The following is a 17501-nucleotide window of genomic DNA, read 5'->3' on the forward strand; positions in this document are numbered from 1 at the left end:
CAATAATGTGATAAGTGTTTGTCTACCCAGTCTTTGTGCAACGTAGGCACTCCATAAATAATGAGTATATGAATGAGTGAATGATGTCACTTCATCTCAGCCTCCATTTCCTCATCTGCAAAATGGGGTTATTAATAGCCCCTACCTCGCAGGATTGGTATGAAGAATTAAATGAAACGATGCCTGGACAGCTTCCAGCCCAGTGCCTGGCGCGCAGTAGGTGCTTACTAAACCTGAGCTGCGGTGGTCCTTTCCAGGCGCTGTCCACGCCCCGAGGCCTGGGCTCAGGCCGAAGCTGCTCCACAGCACCCCCAGCTGACAGCCAGCGACTGGCAGAGCCCCCAGGCACGGGGGCCCTCTCTCTTTCAGGTCAGCTGGGTGTGTGCTGGAGGGAGTACTGGGGGAGCTGGGGTTGGTATGTGGGGGAGACCGGGCCCCGTGGGCAAGTGGGCAGTGGTTGGGCTGTGGCCAGCAGACCGCTGAGATCTCCTCTTGCCTGTCTCGCTGCCCACAGAGATCTCCAGTGTGACAGCCCAGGCGACAGAGCCGAGGGTGAGTGGCCGGGGTTCTCCTAGAGCCCTGGGGATGGGGCAAGAAGGAAGAGGCCGTGTCCTTGGTAGGACTTCCGGGCCCTCTGACAGGGGCCTGGCCCTCTACTGACGTTTGATCCACCTTGCTGTTGGGCTTCCCTCTCAAAAGCGGGTGAACTGTTCTTCCGCAGCCCTTAGCCAGAGTCTAGACAAAAGTGGGTGAGCTGTCAATAAGTGGAACCGGAGCCCATGGGGGTTCACGATGCGTGTGGTGGTTTAGGAAAAGCTGGGGGTCAACAAGGGGATGGGGCTTCGGGAGGGGACTCAGGGGAGGGGTGCAGGGGATCACTGAGGACATGGGAATCTGATGAGGACTTAGGCGTTCGGTGAGGGACCTCCTGCCTGTGCTGCCCGGCAGGTCCTGGTCCCGGCTTCTCGCACCCTCATGTCAGCCCCGGCCCCGCCCGGCGGCCCGCGGAGGACAAGGTCAGGATGCGTGTGAAGCCCCAGGGCCTGGTGGTGACTTCCAGTGCCGTGTGCAGCTCTCCTGACTACCTCCGGGAGCCCAAGTACTACCCCGGCGGCCCCCCCACCCCCCGGCCCTTGCTTCCCGCCCGGCCCCCTGCCAGCCCACCCGACAAGGCCTTCGCCCACACCTTCTCCGAGAACCCGCGCCCACCCCCACGCCGGGACCCCAGCACCCGGCGCCCACCAGTCCTTGCCAAGGGGGACGACCCGCTGCCCCCGAGGGCGGCCCGTCCTGTCTCCCAGGCCCGCTGCCCCACCCCCGCGGGAGACGGCAGCAGCTCCCGACGGCGCTGGGACAACGGGCGGGTGAACCTGCGTCCAGTGGTCCAGCTGATTGACATCATGAAGGACCTGACCCGGCTCTCCCAGGACCTGCAGCACAGCGGCGTGCACCTGGACTGCGGTGGCCTCCGGCTCAGCCGCCCACCTGCCCCGCCCCCCGGGGACCTTCAGTATAGCTTCTTCTCCTCACCCAGCCTGGCCAACAGCATCCGCAGCCCTGAGGAGCGGGCCACTCCCCATGCCAAGTCTGAGCGGTCCAGCCACCCCCTCTACGAGCCTGAGCCTGAGCCTAGGGACAGTCCCCAGCCCGGCCAAGGCCATAGTCCCGGAGCCACGGCCGCGGCCACCGGTCTGCCACCAGAGCCCGAGCCTGACGGCCCTGATTACTCAGAACTCGCTGACGCGGACATCCTGAGTGAGCTGGCCTCCCTTACTTGCCCCGAGGCCCAGCTGCTGGAGGCCCAGGCCCTCGAGCCACCGTCGCCTGAGCCAGAGCCTCAGCTCCTAGACCCCCAGCCCCGCTTCCTGGACCCGCAGGCACTAGAGCCGCTCGGGGAAGCTTTGGAGCTGCCGCCCCTGCAACCCCTTGCTGATCCTCTGGGGTTGCCGGGCCTGGCTCTACAGGCCCTAGATACCCTGCCCGACTCCCTGGAGTCGCAGCTGCTCGACCCTCAGGCACTTGACCCCCTGCCCAAGTTGCTTGACGTCCCTAGCCGCCGTCTGGAGCCCCAGCAGCCCCTGGGACCCTGCCCGCTGGCTGAGCCCTTGCACCTGGACTTGTGCTCACCCCATGGCCCTCCTGGGCCTGAGGGTCACCCCAAATACGCCTTGCGGCGCACTGATAGGCCAAAGATCCTGTGTCGCCGACGGAAAGCCGGACGGGGACGCAAGGCAGACGCCGGCCCCGAGGGCCGTCTGCTGCCCCTGCCTGTGCCCACAGGGCTGGCGGCTGCCCTGGCTGAGCCCCCGCCCCCGCCCCCACCCCCACCTCACACCCTGCCCGGCCCAGGCCCAGTCCCAGAGCTGGAGCCCGAATCCTCCCAGACCCCAGTGGTCCCTACCCGCAGAGGCAAGTGCCGGGGCGTGCGGCGCATGGTGGTGAAGATGGCCAAGATCCCCGTGTCACTGGGCCGGCGGAACAAGACCACGTACAAGGTGTCGTCTTTGAGCAGCAGCCTGAGCGTGGAGGGCAAGGAGCTGGGCCTGCGCGTGTCCACAGAGCCCACCCCGCTGCTGAAGATGAAGAACAATGGGCGGAACGTGGTGGTGGTCTTCCCACCCGGCGAGATGCCCATCATTCTCAAGCGTAAGCGCGGCCGCCCTCCTAAGAACCTCCTCCTGGGCCCCGGCAAGCCCAAGGAGCCAGCGGTGGTGGCAGCCGAGGCAGCCACTGTGGCGGCAGCCACCATGGCCATGCCGGAGGTGAAGAAGCGGCGGCGGCGGAAGCAGAAGCTGGCATCTCCCCAGCCGTCCTACGCAGCAGATGCCAACGACAGCAAGGCCGAGTACTCAGACGTCCTCGCCAAGCTGGCCTTCCTGAACCGCCAGAGCCAGTGCGCTGGGCGGTGCTCACCGCCCCGCTGCTGGACACCCAGTGAGCCCGAGTCAGTGCACCAGGCGCCCGACACACAGAGCATCTCCCACTTCCTGCACCGTGTGCAGGGCTTCCGACGGCGAGGTGGCAAAGCAGGCGGTTTTGGTGGCCGGGGTGGGGGCCACGCGGCCAAGGCGGCCCGATGCTCCTTCAGCGACTTCTTTGAGGGCATCGGCAAGAAAAAGAAGGTGGTGGCCGTGGCAGCCGCTGGGGTCGGGAGCCCTGGGCTCGCTGAGTTGGGGCACCCACGCAAACGGGGCCGGGGGGAGGTAGACGCTGTGACTGGGAAGCCCAAACGCAAGAGGCGGTCCCGGAAGAATGGGACTCTGTTCCCGGAACAGGTGCCCAGCGGCCCAGGCTTTGGGGAGGCGGGCACTGAGTGGGCCGGGGACAAGGGTGGTGGCTGGGCCCCTCACCATGGGCACCCAGGCGGGCAAGCTGGCCGAAACTGCGGGTTCCAGGGTACCGAGGCCCGGGCCTTTGCCTCCACTGGGCTAGAGAGTGGGGCTTCGGGCCGTGGCAGCTACTACAGCACAGCCGCACCTGCGGGCCAGACGGAGCTCAGCCAGGAGCGCCAAAACCTCTTCACCGGCTATTTTCGCTCACTGCTCGACTCGGATGACTCCTCCGACCTCTTGGACTTTGCCCTCTCAGCCTCTCGCCCCGAGTCCCGGAAGGCATCAGGCACCTACACAGGGCCCCCCAGCAGCGCCCTGCCCGCCCAGCGGGGCCTGGCCACCTTCCCCAGCCGGGGAGCCAAGGCCAGCCCGGTGGCGGTGGGCAGCAGCGGGGCTGGGGCGGACCCCTCCTTCCAGCCTGTTCTGCCCACTCGCCAGACCTTCCCGCCGGGCCGGGCAGCGAGCTATGGGCTAACCCCCGGCACTTCAGACTGCCGGGCAGCTGAGACCTTCCCGAAGCTGGCTCCTCTGCCTTCTGCCGTGGCTCGCTCACCTACCGCACACCCGCCCACCAACACCTACCCCCCACAGTACGGGGGCTACGGGGCTGGACAAAGTGTATTCGCACCCGCTAAGCCCTTTACGGGCCAGGACTGCGCCAACAGCAAGGACTGCAGCTTTGCCTACGGCAGTGGCAACAGCCTCCCTGCCTCACCCAGCAGCGCCCACAGCGCTGGCTATGCCCCACCGCCTACCGGTGGCCCCTGCCTGCCACCAAGCAAGGCGTCCTTCTTCAACAGCTCTGAGGGGGGCCCCTTCTCTGGTTCGGCCCCCACACCCCTGCGCTGTGACAGCCGGGCCAGCACGGTCTCACCCGGCGGCTACATGGTACCCAAGGGCACCACAGCCTCTGCCACCTCTGCCGCGTCCTCGTCGTCCTCCTCCTTCCAGCCCTCGCCTGAGAACTGTCGGCAGTTTGCGGGGGCTTCTCAGTGGCCTTTCCGGCAGGGCTATGGAGGCCTGGACTGGGCCTCGGAGGCCTTCAGTCAGCTCTACAATCCCGGTTTCGACTGCCACGTCAGCGAGCCCAACGTGATCCTGGACATCTCCAACTACACGCCACAGAAGGTGAAGCAGCAGACAGCCGTGTCCGAGACCTTCTCCGAGTCGTCCTCCGACAGCACCCAGTTCAATCAGCCCGTCGGCGGCGGTTTCCGGCGTGCCAACAGCGAGGCCTCGAGCAGCGAGGGCCAGTCGAGCCTGTCCAGCCTGGAGAAACTGATGATGGACTGGAACGAGGCATCGTCCGCCCCCGGTTACAACTGGAACCAGAGCGTCCTCTTCCAGAGCAGCTCCAAGCCAGGCCGCGGACGGCGGAAGAAGGTGGACCTGTTCGAGGCCTCGCATCTGGGCTTCCCGTCAACTGCCTCGGCCAGCGCCGCAGGCTACCCATCCAAACGGAGCACCGGGCCCCGGCAGCCTCGGGGTGGACGGGGTGGCGGGGCCTGCTCAGCCAAGAAGGAGCGGGGCGGGGCGGCGGCCAAAGCCAAGTTCATCCCCAAGCCCCAGCCGGTCAACCCACTGTTCCAGGACAGCCCAGACCTCGGCCTGGACTACTACAGCGGGGACAGCAGCATGTCACCACTGCCCTCGCAGTCGAGGGCCTTCAGCGTGGGCGAGCGAGATCCCTGTGACTTCATGGGACCCTACTCCATGAACCCGTCCACGCCATCGGACGGCACCTTCGGCCAAGGCTTCCACTGCGACTCGCCCAGCCTCGGTGCCCCTGAGCTGGATGGCAAGCATTTCCCGCCGCTGGCCCACCCGCCCACGGTGTTTGATGCTGGCCTGCAGAAGGCCTACTCCCCGACCTGCTCCCCGACCCTGGGCTTCAAGGAAGAGCTGCGGCCGCCACCCACAAAGCTGGCTGCCTGTGAGCCCCTCAAGCATGGGCTCCAGGGGGCCAGCCTGAGCCATGCAGCTGCAGCCCAGGCCCACCTGAGCTGCCGGGACCTGCCACTGGGCCAGCCCCACTACGACTCCCCCAGCTGCAAGGGTACGGCGTATTGGTACCCGCCAGGCTCGGCTGCCCGCAGCCCGCCCTATGAAGGCAAGGTGGGTTCAGGGCTGCTGGCTGACTTCCTGGGCAGGACGGAGGCCGCGTGCCTCAGTGCCCCACACCTGGCTAGCCCACCGGCCACACCTAAGGCCGACAAGGAGCCACTGGAGATGGCCCGGCCGCCCGGCCCACCCCGTGGCCCCGCTGCAGCTGCTGCTGGCTATGGCTGCCCACTCCTTAGTGACTTGACCCTATCCCCCGTGCCGAGGGACTCGCTGCTGCCCCTGCAGGATACCGCCTACAGGTATCCAGGCTTTATGCCGCAGGCGCATCCCGGCCTGGGTGGGGGCCCCAAGAGCGGCTTCTTGGGGCCCATGGCGGAACCTCACCCTGAGGACACATTCACCGTCACCTCCCTGTAGTGCCAACTGAAGTGCCGACTGGACCTCGAGGTTTTGTTCCTGGGTGAGTCTGAGGATGTGGGTGCGGTGGGAAGAAGCGGGGGGTGGGGTGGGGGTGGGGTGGGGGATGAGGACATTAGAGCTTGGGCAAGGGGAAGAAGTATAGCAATGAGCAGGAAGGATTTGAGGACAAGACTGGGCACCCGAGTTGGGATTCAGGGAGTCTGGCATTAGGAACAGTCCTAGGGAGGAGATGGGGCCGTGGGTGGGGAGCCCAGTGTGGGGCTTGGGCATTCAGGGGGTCCCATTATTGAAATGGCTGGAGGACCATAGACTGGATGGGGCCATCTAGTTCGGTTCCTCAAGCGTTCCTTTCCCTCATCCATGCTAGGTCCTGGGCAGGGACCACCTGAGTCCCAGGAAGCACTCACCACTTGACCTCTTGCAAGGGAGGGCGTTTGCATCGCCCTGCATGTGACAGATGGAGAAGGAAGCAGGTTGGATAATTATCCGCCGAGGCCCATCCAGGATACTGACCCTGCCTGCTTCCTTGTCTCCCTGGGAGCTTCATTTAGTTCAAGATGCAGTCTGGCAAGGGCCAGACTGAGGGTGTGGCCAGTATGTCCTTTTCTGCTCTCCCAGGGTACCCCAAAGGCTCTTTTTCAACAGGGGTGTTGGGATCTCCCTGTGCCTGGGGACCTGTAGCCAGCAGATCTATCCCCAGGCAGGATGTTTCCTACCTAGAAAAAGCCAGTCCCTTTCATGAAGCCAAATGCTTTTCTTAAGAATTCCATTAGGGAACTCCCTGGCAGTCCAGTGGTTAGGACTCCTCGTTTCCACTGCAGGGGGCGTGGGTTCGATCCCGGGTTGGGGAACAAAGATCCTGCGATCCTGCAAGCCGCAGTGCGCGGCCAAAACAAACAAACAAAAAAGAATCCCGTTAAATATTGTTTTATCAGGTACTGTCACCTTGAGTTTTCCTAAGAGTTTGTGTTTCGGCAAAGGAAAACAAAAGAGGGGAAATGCCCCCAAAGTGGTAAAACGGGACAGACTTGGAGGAATCATTTTCTTGATGAACAACCTGCTCCAGAAATGCAGCCGTAACTGGCCCATGAGATCCCACTGTTGGAAGAGACCTGTTACAAAAATTGACCCAGACGTGGTGGGTGGTGATGGAATGGGCTGGGGGCCTGTCTGAGCCCCTCACTCCCTGCCACCTCTGCTACTACTCTAGCCTCCTGGCAGTGCCTTTTCTTGGAGAATGAATAGCAGGGCTCCTGGAAAGCCCCGTCCCTGCTCTGGGAAGGCTGTTCGAAGCCAGGGTGACTCAGGGTCCTGAAGTCATGTCAGTGGAAACTTATTACCCCCTCTCTGCCTGACCTCAGCTCCCTTGGTGCCTGAAGATGGCAAAGGGCAGCACATGGGAGTCAAGAGGCCTGGGGAAGGACCACTCCCCAACTGACCAACTTGCTACATGCCCTTGACCAAGCTTTTGCCCCTACTCCACCCACCCCCCCACCTCTGTTTCCCCATCCGTTGAAGGCAGTTGACTTTGATAATCTCTTGGGCTCTTAAAACTCTGCATGGCATAGACAGTGGACCAGACTTCCTTGGGGGACAGCATATTTTTCCTCCTAGTGAAGCCAGACCAAGATTAAAATGGCCTTCCGTTCCCCATGCACCTCACTGCAAGCAGCAGAGCCACAGATCTGAAGCAGGCCAGGGAGAAGCTGCTTAGGGTTTAAAATGTCAAACTCCTGATCCTTCTCACTGGAGGGGAGAGGTCTCATGGATAATCCAGACATGCGAAATAATCTGAAAACCTTTCCTCCTGGGCTCTGGGTGGGAAAATAAACGGGTGAGGGGGCTGGGTGTTTGGGCAGGTCACGGCTCAGTGAGATACATAATGGAACCACCCAGTGAGGCCTGAACGCAGGAGGAGCTGGGATGCCATCCAGCCCCACATTCCGGCCCCGCTCCCCACTCAGAGCTGGGGGTTGACAGCAGTGTCCTCAGACCGATGCATTCAGTTGTTCCAGCCAGAGACGGCTGTCCAGCACCCACTGCGTGCCAGGCACTGGGGACACAGCAGCGAACACCTCAAACAAGGTCCTGGTCCTCACGGGGCTTCCAGTTGTTCCAGCCAGAGACGGCTGTCCAGCACCCACTGCGTGCCAGGCACTGGGGACACAGCAGTGAACACCTCAAACAAGGTCCTGGTCCTCACGGGGCTTCCAGTTGTTCCAGCCAGAGACGGCTGTCCAGCACCCACTGCGTGCCAGGCATTGGGGACACAGCAGCGAACACCTCAAACAAGGTCCTGGTCCTCACAGGCCTTCCAGGTTAGCGGGAAAGACAGTAAACAGAATGACACAGAGCATCTGGTAATTATCTCTGTAGGAAGGACAGTGCAAGAGGAGAAAAGCTAGGAGGCCGTGAGGGCTTGCGGCCAGCTGACCAGATGCTGAGGCTGATGCCTGAAAGATGAGGGGGCGTCAGTCAAATGGGAAATGGGAAGAGCATTCTGGGCAGAGGGAACAGCAGTGGGTAAAGCCCTGAGGCAGGAAGCGGCTCAGCTTTGAGGAGCCGATGGGAGGACGGCAACACTGCGTGAGGGGGTGAGGGGGCAGGGCCAGATCATGCAGGGCATTGGAAGGAGTTTGAACTTTGCCCCAAGACAAATGGGGAACCACTGAAGCGTTCTCAGCTGGAATGTCGTGGGCCACAGTGGAGCAGGGCCCGTGTTGAAGGAGGGAGACCGGCTGCCGTAGCCCAGGCAAGCAGTGGTGGTGGCTTGGACCATGGTGGTGGGAGGGCTGTCCCCCTTCTTTATCCAAACACTCCCTCATCTAGGGCAAAACCACCACCCCGCACCCCGCCCAAGGACTGATTACAATCACTGTGGGAGTGAAGAAGCCTTGGGGATATAGGGGAGGAGAACAGTGAGGAAAAAGAGTTAACAGAGGGAGTGTCACTGTCAACAGAGGGCTTAAGCAGGGAGGACAGTGACACACTCATTCACCAACAGGCAGTGGGCCCTTCTGACCCTGGGCACAGGGGGAGCAGTCACTGAGCTTAGCCTCACATCTTGAGCCCCTCCATGCCCGTCCCGATACCAGGCACGGGGAAGACAAAGCAGACGTGGCCCCTGTCCTCAGAGTGCCCATCCACCCCAAAAAAGCTAAAACAAGCACACAGAGAGCCTCAAAACACCTGGTGGGAAGTGGCAGGGAGAAGCAAAGCTCGTGCACCAGGAAGGTAGGCCATGAGGTCAGAAGTCACCTCTCTGCCCCTTTGGTGAGAAAAGGGACATATATTCATGCTGGGCCCTTTGTGCAACACTGCCTCACTGACCCTTCACAGCAGCCTGGAAGGTGCGGGGTCCTCGCCCTCACCCCCCCATCAGAGAGTTGAGGAAACAGGTACAACTCTGAACCCTGCCCAGGGGATCCATAGGTAGTAAATGGCAGAGTCATGATTTGAACCCAGTACTGCACCCCCTCCCAGCCTGGATGCTCTGCTGCCCCTCCACTCTGTGCCCCTGATTCCCCATCCGCAAAATGACGGGTTGGTTGGATGCTCACTACAACCCTTTCTGGGTCTGACATTTTAAATGGCTTTTGAGGTTCTGTGAAAGAAGGTACATCTGAGCTCGTCCTTGAAGAATAAGCAAGATTTGGACACACGGAGATGGAGACGGGGGGAAGGGCATTCCAGGCTGAGGAAACCGTGAGCCAGGGCAGGTCACATCCCAATGTGAATTAGAAGAAGAAAGCTTGGAGGAGCCAGAGTGGGGAATGTGGGACCTGAATGGTCTGGGAGCTGAGTTGATGGGACAGAGAGGGAAGTGGGGCCGAGGTGGGGTGGAGATGGGGGTGGTGAGGGAGACTTGGGCCCCGCAAACATCTTCTAGTCCCTTAGATGGAATGCAGAGCCAGACAGACTGGCTCCGCCTTGGGCCCTCACGGCTGAAGATCAGCCCTTCCAGACCCTGGGGAAAGGGTGGGAGGGTGGGAAGGGCCCTCCAAGGTGTTTAGGGATCTCGAGTCCCCCCTCTCCTCCCTATTCCCTCTCAGGCCTGGACCTGAGGCCAAGAGAAATGTCACAGGTCCCCCAAGGTTACACCAACCGGGGCCTCACCGGAGCAGAAGGCGGCTTCCAAGGCCACCAACCAGCCAGGGTCAGCAGGCATGGCCGGACCTGGGCCAGGCACTGGCCGCTCTGGGCTTTGTCTCTCCATGTCTTGAAACCTCAAGAGGTCACCTGATCTTGTCTCTGGCCCTAGGCAAGAGGCCCTCACGTCAGGGGTCAGCCAGGCCTGCCCTGCCGCTCCTGGGCTCCTCTTCCCACTCTCTGGGGCTATCCTCCCTCCAATCCTATCTCTTGCCTCTCCTGCAGCCATTTTCAGGCCAGGCCTTCTTGTGCTGAGCCCTCATTTCCTGGAAATATAATCTCTCCATGAGCATGCCCTCTCACGCTCCTCCTCTCCCATCTCCCCACATCCCTGTGGACCCAGAAGAACCCAAGGGAGCAAGGCCCTGAAACTGGAGGGTGGTGGCTAGGAGCATGCCTGTGGGCACAAACAGGCCTCCGTGCAGAGCCTGGTTCCATCCCTTACCAGCTGTGTGACCTGGTGAGTCACGTCACCTCACTGCATCTCTTGTGAGAATTAAATGAGATTACCCGTGAAGCACTTAGCTTGTCCCTGGCACACAGGAAGCATGTAATCAGTGGTTGGTAGATGGGTGAATAAAATACCTCCCCACCGTCTGTGCGCGTCACACACCTCTGACCCTTTCCTCCAAGCTCAGGACTCCGTAGCCAGCACTCCTTCACCTGCTCTTCATGCTTCCCTTCTAGGAAGGAGCTTGTATTCTAGTATGGGTTTGGGGCCTTTGGCAGGAGGCTGTGAAATACCACCTAGTTATACGCCTTAACAGTGGGGCTGAGTCCTCCCTGGGCGGTCCAGAGACAAGGTAAGCCACAGACCCCACACCAAGGGACCTAAAGCCTGTTGGGCAACAGGACCCAGACTCCTAAATGACCCAGGTCAGCTAGAAACTCTATCCACACAGTTATCCACAGCAGTCCTCTCTTTTGGTACAGATAATCTGAAAGAAGATTGCCTTGTGATTTTGTAATACATCATGATTTCTCTCCCAGCAGATTTGCCCTCCTTGTCATCCTAACTTTTGCTGCCATAGTGCCCTCTGTTTGTGCTGGAGGGCAGGAGGAAGTAGGTTAATTCTGTGTTCAACCAGCATGAACCAGGCGCCTGCCCTGGGCCGGGCATTGCATCTGGTACTAAAGGTACCACTGAACAAGATGAGCAGTGTCCTGCCCTCATGGAGTTTACAGCCTTGAAGCAGGTGTTCATTTCAAGCCTCCATGTGGGCATCACTCTCCAGGGGAGGGACTGAAATGCTCCCACCGGAAATACCAGGGACCACCCTCTTGAACCACGGGCAGGGCAGACAGCAAGAGCTTCCGGGGGGGGGGGCCGGGAGGGCAGAAAATGGGTCTTGAACAAATTTGAGGCTTCGGAAGCTATAGCCCTAGCTCAGCCACCTGGGTCAGCACAGCCAGTGCGTGCCAGGTCTCTGCTCCAACACCTGCCCCCGCTTCCTGAGCCCACAGCCCCCATTGTGGCTGCTGAATGTCCTTCAGCATTTTGGGATGCATGGTGTCTGGAGCAACCTCCCCCCCGCCCCAGAATATTTACTGGATGAATTGATTTAAACATGTCCGCTCTTGTGACTTCATTGCTTAACACGTTTTGATTGCATCCTCCCCTCGCCAGCCTCCTTGCCTCCAAAATAAAGGCCCGACTTCCTCACCTGGTATTCTGGGTATTCAAGGCTGCTTCTTCAGCCCTGACCTCCTGCTCACACAGCCTCCCTTTCCAGCTCTATACTGTGGGATCGGGAGGGAGCTTTCCAGGCTCTTTCCCCAGTGTGCCCTGCATCTTTGCTTTAGCTGTTCCCTGGCCTGGGCCGCCCTTTCCTAGTCATCATCCATCTCCCACCTGTCATTTCCTATCTTTCACTCAGACACTGCCTCCAAGAAGCGTTCCAGGATCCTTCCCAGGCGCAATTAATCTCCAGCCCTTTATGCATCCATGACAGCCCTTCCGGGGAATGTTTTCCTCACCATGCCATCAGCTCCTTTAGGCTGGTTACTCATCTCTGTGCTACTCATCTCTGTGCACTGTCCCTGTCTCCCCAGTGTCTCATCTTGCCGGGGACACTTCAAGGGTCAGGATTTTTTTTTTTTTCCTGGAGTCAAAGAAGGGCATGTAGACTAGGAAGAATTGTGAGAGAAAAGGTTAGGCATCGGGGAACGGGGCACGAACTGGTTTCTCTCAGCCCTACTGATATCAGATGCACTCCTAAGGATGAGGGGTGTATAAATAAACCAGTTCCAACTCTCAGGCTAACTGAGCTTTTGGAATTCTGTAAATTCAGCGCCTCCCAGTTTACAGAGAGGAAGAGGGACTCGCCCAAAGACACAGAGCCACCCAGGCAGGGAAGCACGGAAAGGTAGAGCCAGGAAGGCCCCTTGGGGATCACCCAGTTCCATGTTCTTGCCGCTTCCTCAGCCTCCACTCAGTTGCAAGCCCAGCACATACCCGGATGTGGGACAGATGCCTGTCCTTACATAGGCATCTCCGATCAGGAGGGTGGAGAGTGTGGGTGTTTGGGGTGGGGGCGTGTATAACCTCCTCCCAGGACAGGTAAGGAGCATGAGGCTCTGAGAGGTGAGAGATACACACAAGGTCACACAAGCTTGGTGGGCAACCATGGATGTAAACCCCATTTGGTCCCACTAGCATCCCTCTCTATGCCCAGCAGTGGGGGGAGGTAGGAGAAGATCTCTAAGGAGGGAATGACTGGCAGAGCTAGAGTTTAAGGAATGCCTCTAGTCACTGGTGGACAGATTTTGAAAAACTTCCCTGGAGTGAGGAGGAGAGCCACACACCCACCCACATGCCACAGTCTACCTATCCCCAATTGGAAGCTTCATCCCTCAGAGAACTCTGGGTCCAGAGGGTATCTCCATCTGTCAGGCGTGGTCTGGGCCTCAGGGAAGCAGTATCCTCTCCACATTTAAGGGACTCAAAAGCCTGACTTTGCCTGAAGACATCAGAAGGGCTGGATCAGCCTCCCTGGGCAGCTGTGATTTGTCTCTGACCCCTTGTCTTTGGTGCTCTATCTCAGTGCCTGAAGATCTCTGCCATTCCCTGTTCAACCCCCTTATTTTACATAGAAACTGAAGCCCAGAGAGGGAAAGGACTTGCCCTGGGTCACACAGCATATCCGTCTCTCAAATCCTCATGCACTCTTTGCCTTCTGCTCCACTGCCTTGTTTGATGTTGAGACCCTTTTCTGGAGGGTAGAGACTAGAAGGTGGGGTTAGACCTTAGCTCATGGCCTGGCAGTTAGTGGCTATGAATACATGTCTGCTGGTTGCTCGAATGAATGCTCCTTTTGCCAGGGAGAGCCGCTCTCTTTGGACAACCTGATTTATATGTGATCTGTAGCATTTTAAATCCCTGCTCAGCTCTTCCTTGGCACCCCCAGCGCCAGCGCCCACTGACAGGCAGAGACCACTTAAAGCCCTGGCCTCACAGATGGTAAAACTGCTGGAGCATGAGACTCTGGAACGTGCAGTCCTTCGTTATGGCGACACTAAAAGGTTAAGTCTCGTGAACAATGGCTGGCATCCTGGGGCGCCAGCCACATGCTGGCATTGGGGATACGGAGGTACCCCACGCAGGTCTCTGCCCAGGAGGAGCACAGAAGGGAATGATAAGTGCCCCAGTAGCTATGGTAACAGGGCGGTCTGAGGAGGCGTCCGGAGATGTGGAACACCTGACCTGGACCTTGACTCGCCGATCGGACTTAGATAGACCGGTCATGGCTCTTTCGTTCAGTCAGCACACGTCGTTGACCCCAGCATGTGCTGGGCGCCGTGCTCAGCAGTGTGTTGAAGAGCCACAGTCCCTCTCACCAAAGCTGGGTGAGGTGCCCCCGCTGTGCTCCCTGAGTCCCCCAGGGCTCCTCTTGACACACCCCCATCTCCCTGCATGTGATCGCCTGGTTTGGGGTCCGCTTTGCTTCCCTCTGTGCTCTGTGAGCCCCTCAAGGGCAGGGACCAGATCCATCTTGCTCTCTGCTTTGTCTCCAGTGCCCAGCACTGGGCCACCTGGCCCAGCAGCACTGCTTCTGTTCCGTGGCGAGTTGAACCTGGTGAAGTCAGGGTTCTGCACGGCCATAGCATTCTGCTTTCTCCCTGGCTCAGGAACCTCTGTTTTTGATTCTCTCCCCATCCCCCACCCCCCCATCCCCCCAGATTCTGGCCAAGTCATGAAAGCTGGGGAGGGCGGTGTTAGGAGGAAGGTGAGACAGCGGTGGCTTAGCAGAGGGTGAGAAAGCCTCCCTGCTGCCTGGCCGCCGGCACCACGGGAATGGTTCTGGCAGGAGCTGCCTGCTGGGCTGAGATCACCATGGAGACCTGGCTTGGAGAGGGTCACTGGCAGTGGCTAAGGGCTGGAGGGGGCGGGGGTGACAGGGATTTGTGCAGAGGCTCCCAGCCTGCCCCGGGGCCCTTAAGGGGAGCAGGGGAGGCTGGGGTTCAGCACAGTTCGCTTGCTAAGTAGTTTGGAGCCGCCCGTCCTAAATCTCCCCCTCACTTGTCACCCCAATACACCATATCTGTCACCCCAACAGAGGTTCCTTAGCTTGGCAGCTGTTATTCAACTGCAGTAAAGCTGTCCTACAGATGCCCCCAGCCCTCCAGCTGAACCTGTCTCCCCACCCTGTTTATCACCCTAACTGGAGAACTGACACCCACCCCAACTGTATCCCCTGCCCCAATCACCCCAGTTGCAATACAGCTTTTCTCCCCATCACCCCAGTTGTAATACAGCTGTCGCCATAAGAAGCACACCTCTTACCCCTATGGCTAATATTCCATCCTCCCCTCACCAGCAGGAGACCTGACAGCTTAACAAAGATGCAGCTCCTACCCTCCCCCTCATGCCTCTGCATGCCACCTGGGCTGAGGCACCAGGATGGGGTGCTGTCCCGCCTCCCAGGAGCCCACCTGGCTCCCTGAGGGGAGTCCTGGCAAGTCCAGCCTTGGGACAAAAGTCTTCCTGGGGGCTGACTGCCCAGCAGACAGCAGCCAAGGCTGAGCAGAATTTAAATGTGGCCCCATTGGAAAGGGAAGCCAAGAAAGAGGACAAGAGAGGGAAGGCTTTCTGTGGCTGCCTGGTTCCTGCAGGGGTGGGGGAGGGTGGGTGGCTTGCTGAGGAGTCTCAGAAGGTGGTTTTAGGACCCCCACGCCTGCCCCTTAATTTTGGTGGGTTGGTCACTCACCCAGTGTAGGAGACATGAATTTCAGGGCTCTGAGAAGAGCACAGAGCTCTAAAAGAGCCAGGCTAACGACTGGAGGTCTTGAGAATAACTGAGCCCACCCCTCTCCCACTGGGCATCTTCCCACTCACCCCAGCAAAGCTAGGGGTCTGGATAGGGAGTCAGGTCCCCAGAGCCCTGCAAACATAATTAGGACTGACTGTCTAGGGAAAGGGGGTACTTGAGATCTCTATTGTCTGGTGATTGTAGGGACTGGGGACTCGAGATTTTCTGAGCTTCAGGAAGGCGGGGTGCAGCCAAACACAGATGGTATTGTGTTGGGCAATTTCTTTATTCCTTTATTCAGACAGACTTCCTCATCACCTCACCTCTCTAAGGAACAGAATGACATTGATAGGGAATGGGGAGAAGGTTGGATTTGGAAGAAATTAAAGCAGTGGTTCACACCTGTGCTGTGCTAAGGCCCTGTCTTCGCATTATGTCATTCCTCAGAACAGCCTAGGTAGGAGGAATTACTAAGCGAACTGTTACATGAGGAAGCCGAGGCTTGGGGAGCCTAGCTGGCCCACGCCTCATGAAGATAATGACTAGTACTAATTAGAATCACTTATGACACATTTATGGACCAGGCTTAATCTGCCTCAAACCACTGAACCTTCCCAACAAATTTACGGGATGGTTCTGTTATCCCCTTTTTACAGATGAGTAAACTGAGGCTCACAAAGATTCACTGACTTTCCCAAGGTCATAGAGCTATTAAATGGTGGTGCTAGCGTTTGAACTCAGCTGTGTCTGACTCAGCTCAAGTTCTGAACAGATTGCACTGCCTGGAATCCCAGCTCCTCATCCAGCACATCCTTTACCTCTCAGTGGTGTGGGCCTTGGACACACACCTATTTTACAGATGGGGAAAGTGAGCTCAGAGCAGGCCAGAAGCAGTCCAGAGGCTCATGGATGGGGCCACTTGGAATTTTCTGTGAGAAGGAACAATGCAGTTCCCTTCTCTCAGAATCCTGGTAGGAACCAGGTAGAGGTCCCGCTTTTAGCCTCCCTGTTCCCAGAGCTCAGGGTCTGTCCCTGCCGCTGACTTCTGCCTCTTCTCTTGTGTTTCTCTGCAGCTTTCAGAAAACCAACGCCAAGACCCCTCCCAGCGTCCACATGGTCCTCCGGCAGGCGCCTGCCCCTCTGCCTCCCGCCCCACCTCCCCTGCACCCCCTGCAGCCCCATCACCCCCCCACCCCTCCCTGCCCATCTCCTCCACGCAGAAGCCGAAGGTGAGCCCTTTCTGCACAAAACCAGCAATTGTAAATACTTTTTAAAAATGTACAAAACTTAAAAACAAAACACAGTTTTAGAAAAAGACAAAAAAAAGAGAGAGAGAGAGAGAGAGAACGCGAGCGTGTGCAAGAGGTTGCGAGCAGGGCCTCAAGGTGTCCAGAGCCCCTGCAAGTATGCACTGAGAAATTTATCTACAGGTCGTTTGACAAAAATGAACAATATCCTATTTATTGTATATACTGTTTTATTATAAATCGTGGATTGTATATTGCATTCTGTAAACCTGCTGTGGTCCCGTGGTGTGCAAATTCGCATGGTGGGGGGGAGGGAGAAGAACCTCTTGCGGGAGCTTTTTTTTTTTTTTCTTATTTTTCACTCTTTTGGGTTTTCTCTTCTGTTGTTGTTGTTGTTTTCTGTTGGCAGGACACACCCAAAGATCCAAGTTTGTATTAAAAAGAAATGAAAAAAAGCAAAAAAAAACAAAAACAAAAACAAAAAACAACCTCGTGTCTTGTGAAAGGGGGTGAGGGAGGGTGGACAGAGTGGAAGGGGTGTGACAGCTGGGGGTCGTCACCAGCCACTGGGTCCCCAGAGGAGTTGAAATACCTTCATATGTTCCCTCCCTCAGAGCTCTCCCTTCTGCCTGAGATCTGAGTCACCTTTGCATCTGGGCCCCTTCCTTTACACCCCAGGCCCTGGGTCTCCCCTGCCTCTGGGCTCCCCAGACTGCCCCCTGGGGTTTCGTGGCCCCTGGTCCATGCTTTCTGTCCCAGGTCCAAGGAGTCTGCCTTTTAGAGCTTTCTTTTGCCCTAGGTCCTGGGTCTCCCATGATTCTGAGACCCCTGTTCTCCCCCAAGTCCTTGGTTTCCTCTCCCTGAGGAACCCCCATTATAAATCCGGTCTTGGGTCTCCCCTGCTTCTAGACCCCCTTACTCCATCCTCTGTCCCAGGTCTCTGACTCCAGCCCCTTCATTTGTCCTGTGTCCCCTCAGCCTTTGGGCCCCACCATTGTACTCTGGTTCAGGATACCTGTCTTTCAGACACCCATCAATCC

At 58.5% G+C, this 17501-nt stretch overlaps 1 protein-coding gene across 2 annotated transcripts; it reads left to right on the forward strand.

The window, feature by feature from the left end:
• The first annotated feature begins 517 nt into the window (after nucleotides 1-517).
• On the forward strand, nucleotides 518-16729 carry AHDC1 (AT-hook DNA binding motif containing 1). Of its 2 annotated transcripts, none has more exons than XM_081224132.1 (3): nucleotides 518-552; nucleotides 949-5856; nucleotides 16288-16729. In XM_081224132.1, the coding sequence occupies exon 2, from the start codon at nucleotides 1023-1025 to the stop codon at nucleotides 5811-5813; it is 4791 nt and encodes a 1596-aa protein (XP_081080258.1). In that variant the 5' UTR covers nucleotides 518-552; nucleotides 949-1022; the 3' UTR covers nucleotides 5814-5856; nucleotides 16288-16729. The 2 variants fall into 2 exon arrangements, with proteins under 2 accessions (XP_081080258.1, XP_081080257.1); XM_081224131.1 differs by lacking the exon at nucleotides 16288-16729 and adding an exon at nucleotides 6184-6597 and having other exon boundaries at nucleotides 529-552.
• The last annotated feature ends 772 nt before the right edge of the window (nucleotides 16730-17501 follow it).

Source organism: Mesoplodon bidens, assembly GCF_964165515.1.
Source record: "Mesoplodon bidens genome assembly, chromosome: 2".
Classification (NCBI taxonomy): Eukaryota; Metazoa; Chordata; class Mammalia; order Artiodactyla; family Ziphiidae; genus Mesoplodon; species Mesoplodon bidens.

Coding starts and splice junctions, on each gene's coding strand:
- AHDC1 (XM_081224132.1), top strand. CDS start 1,023: ATGCGTGTGAAGCCCCAGGGCCTGGTGGTGACTTCCAGTGCCGTGTGC.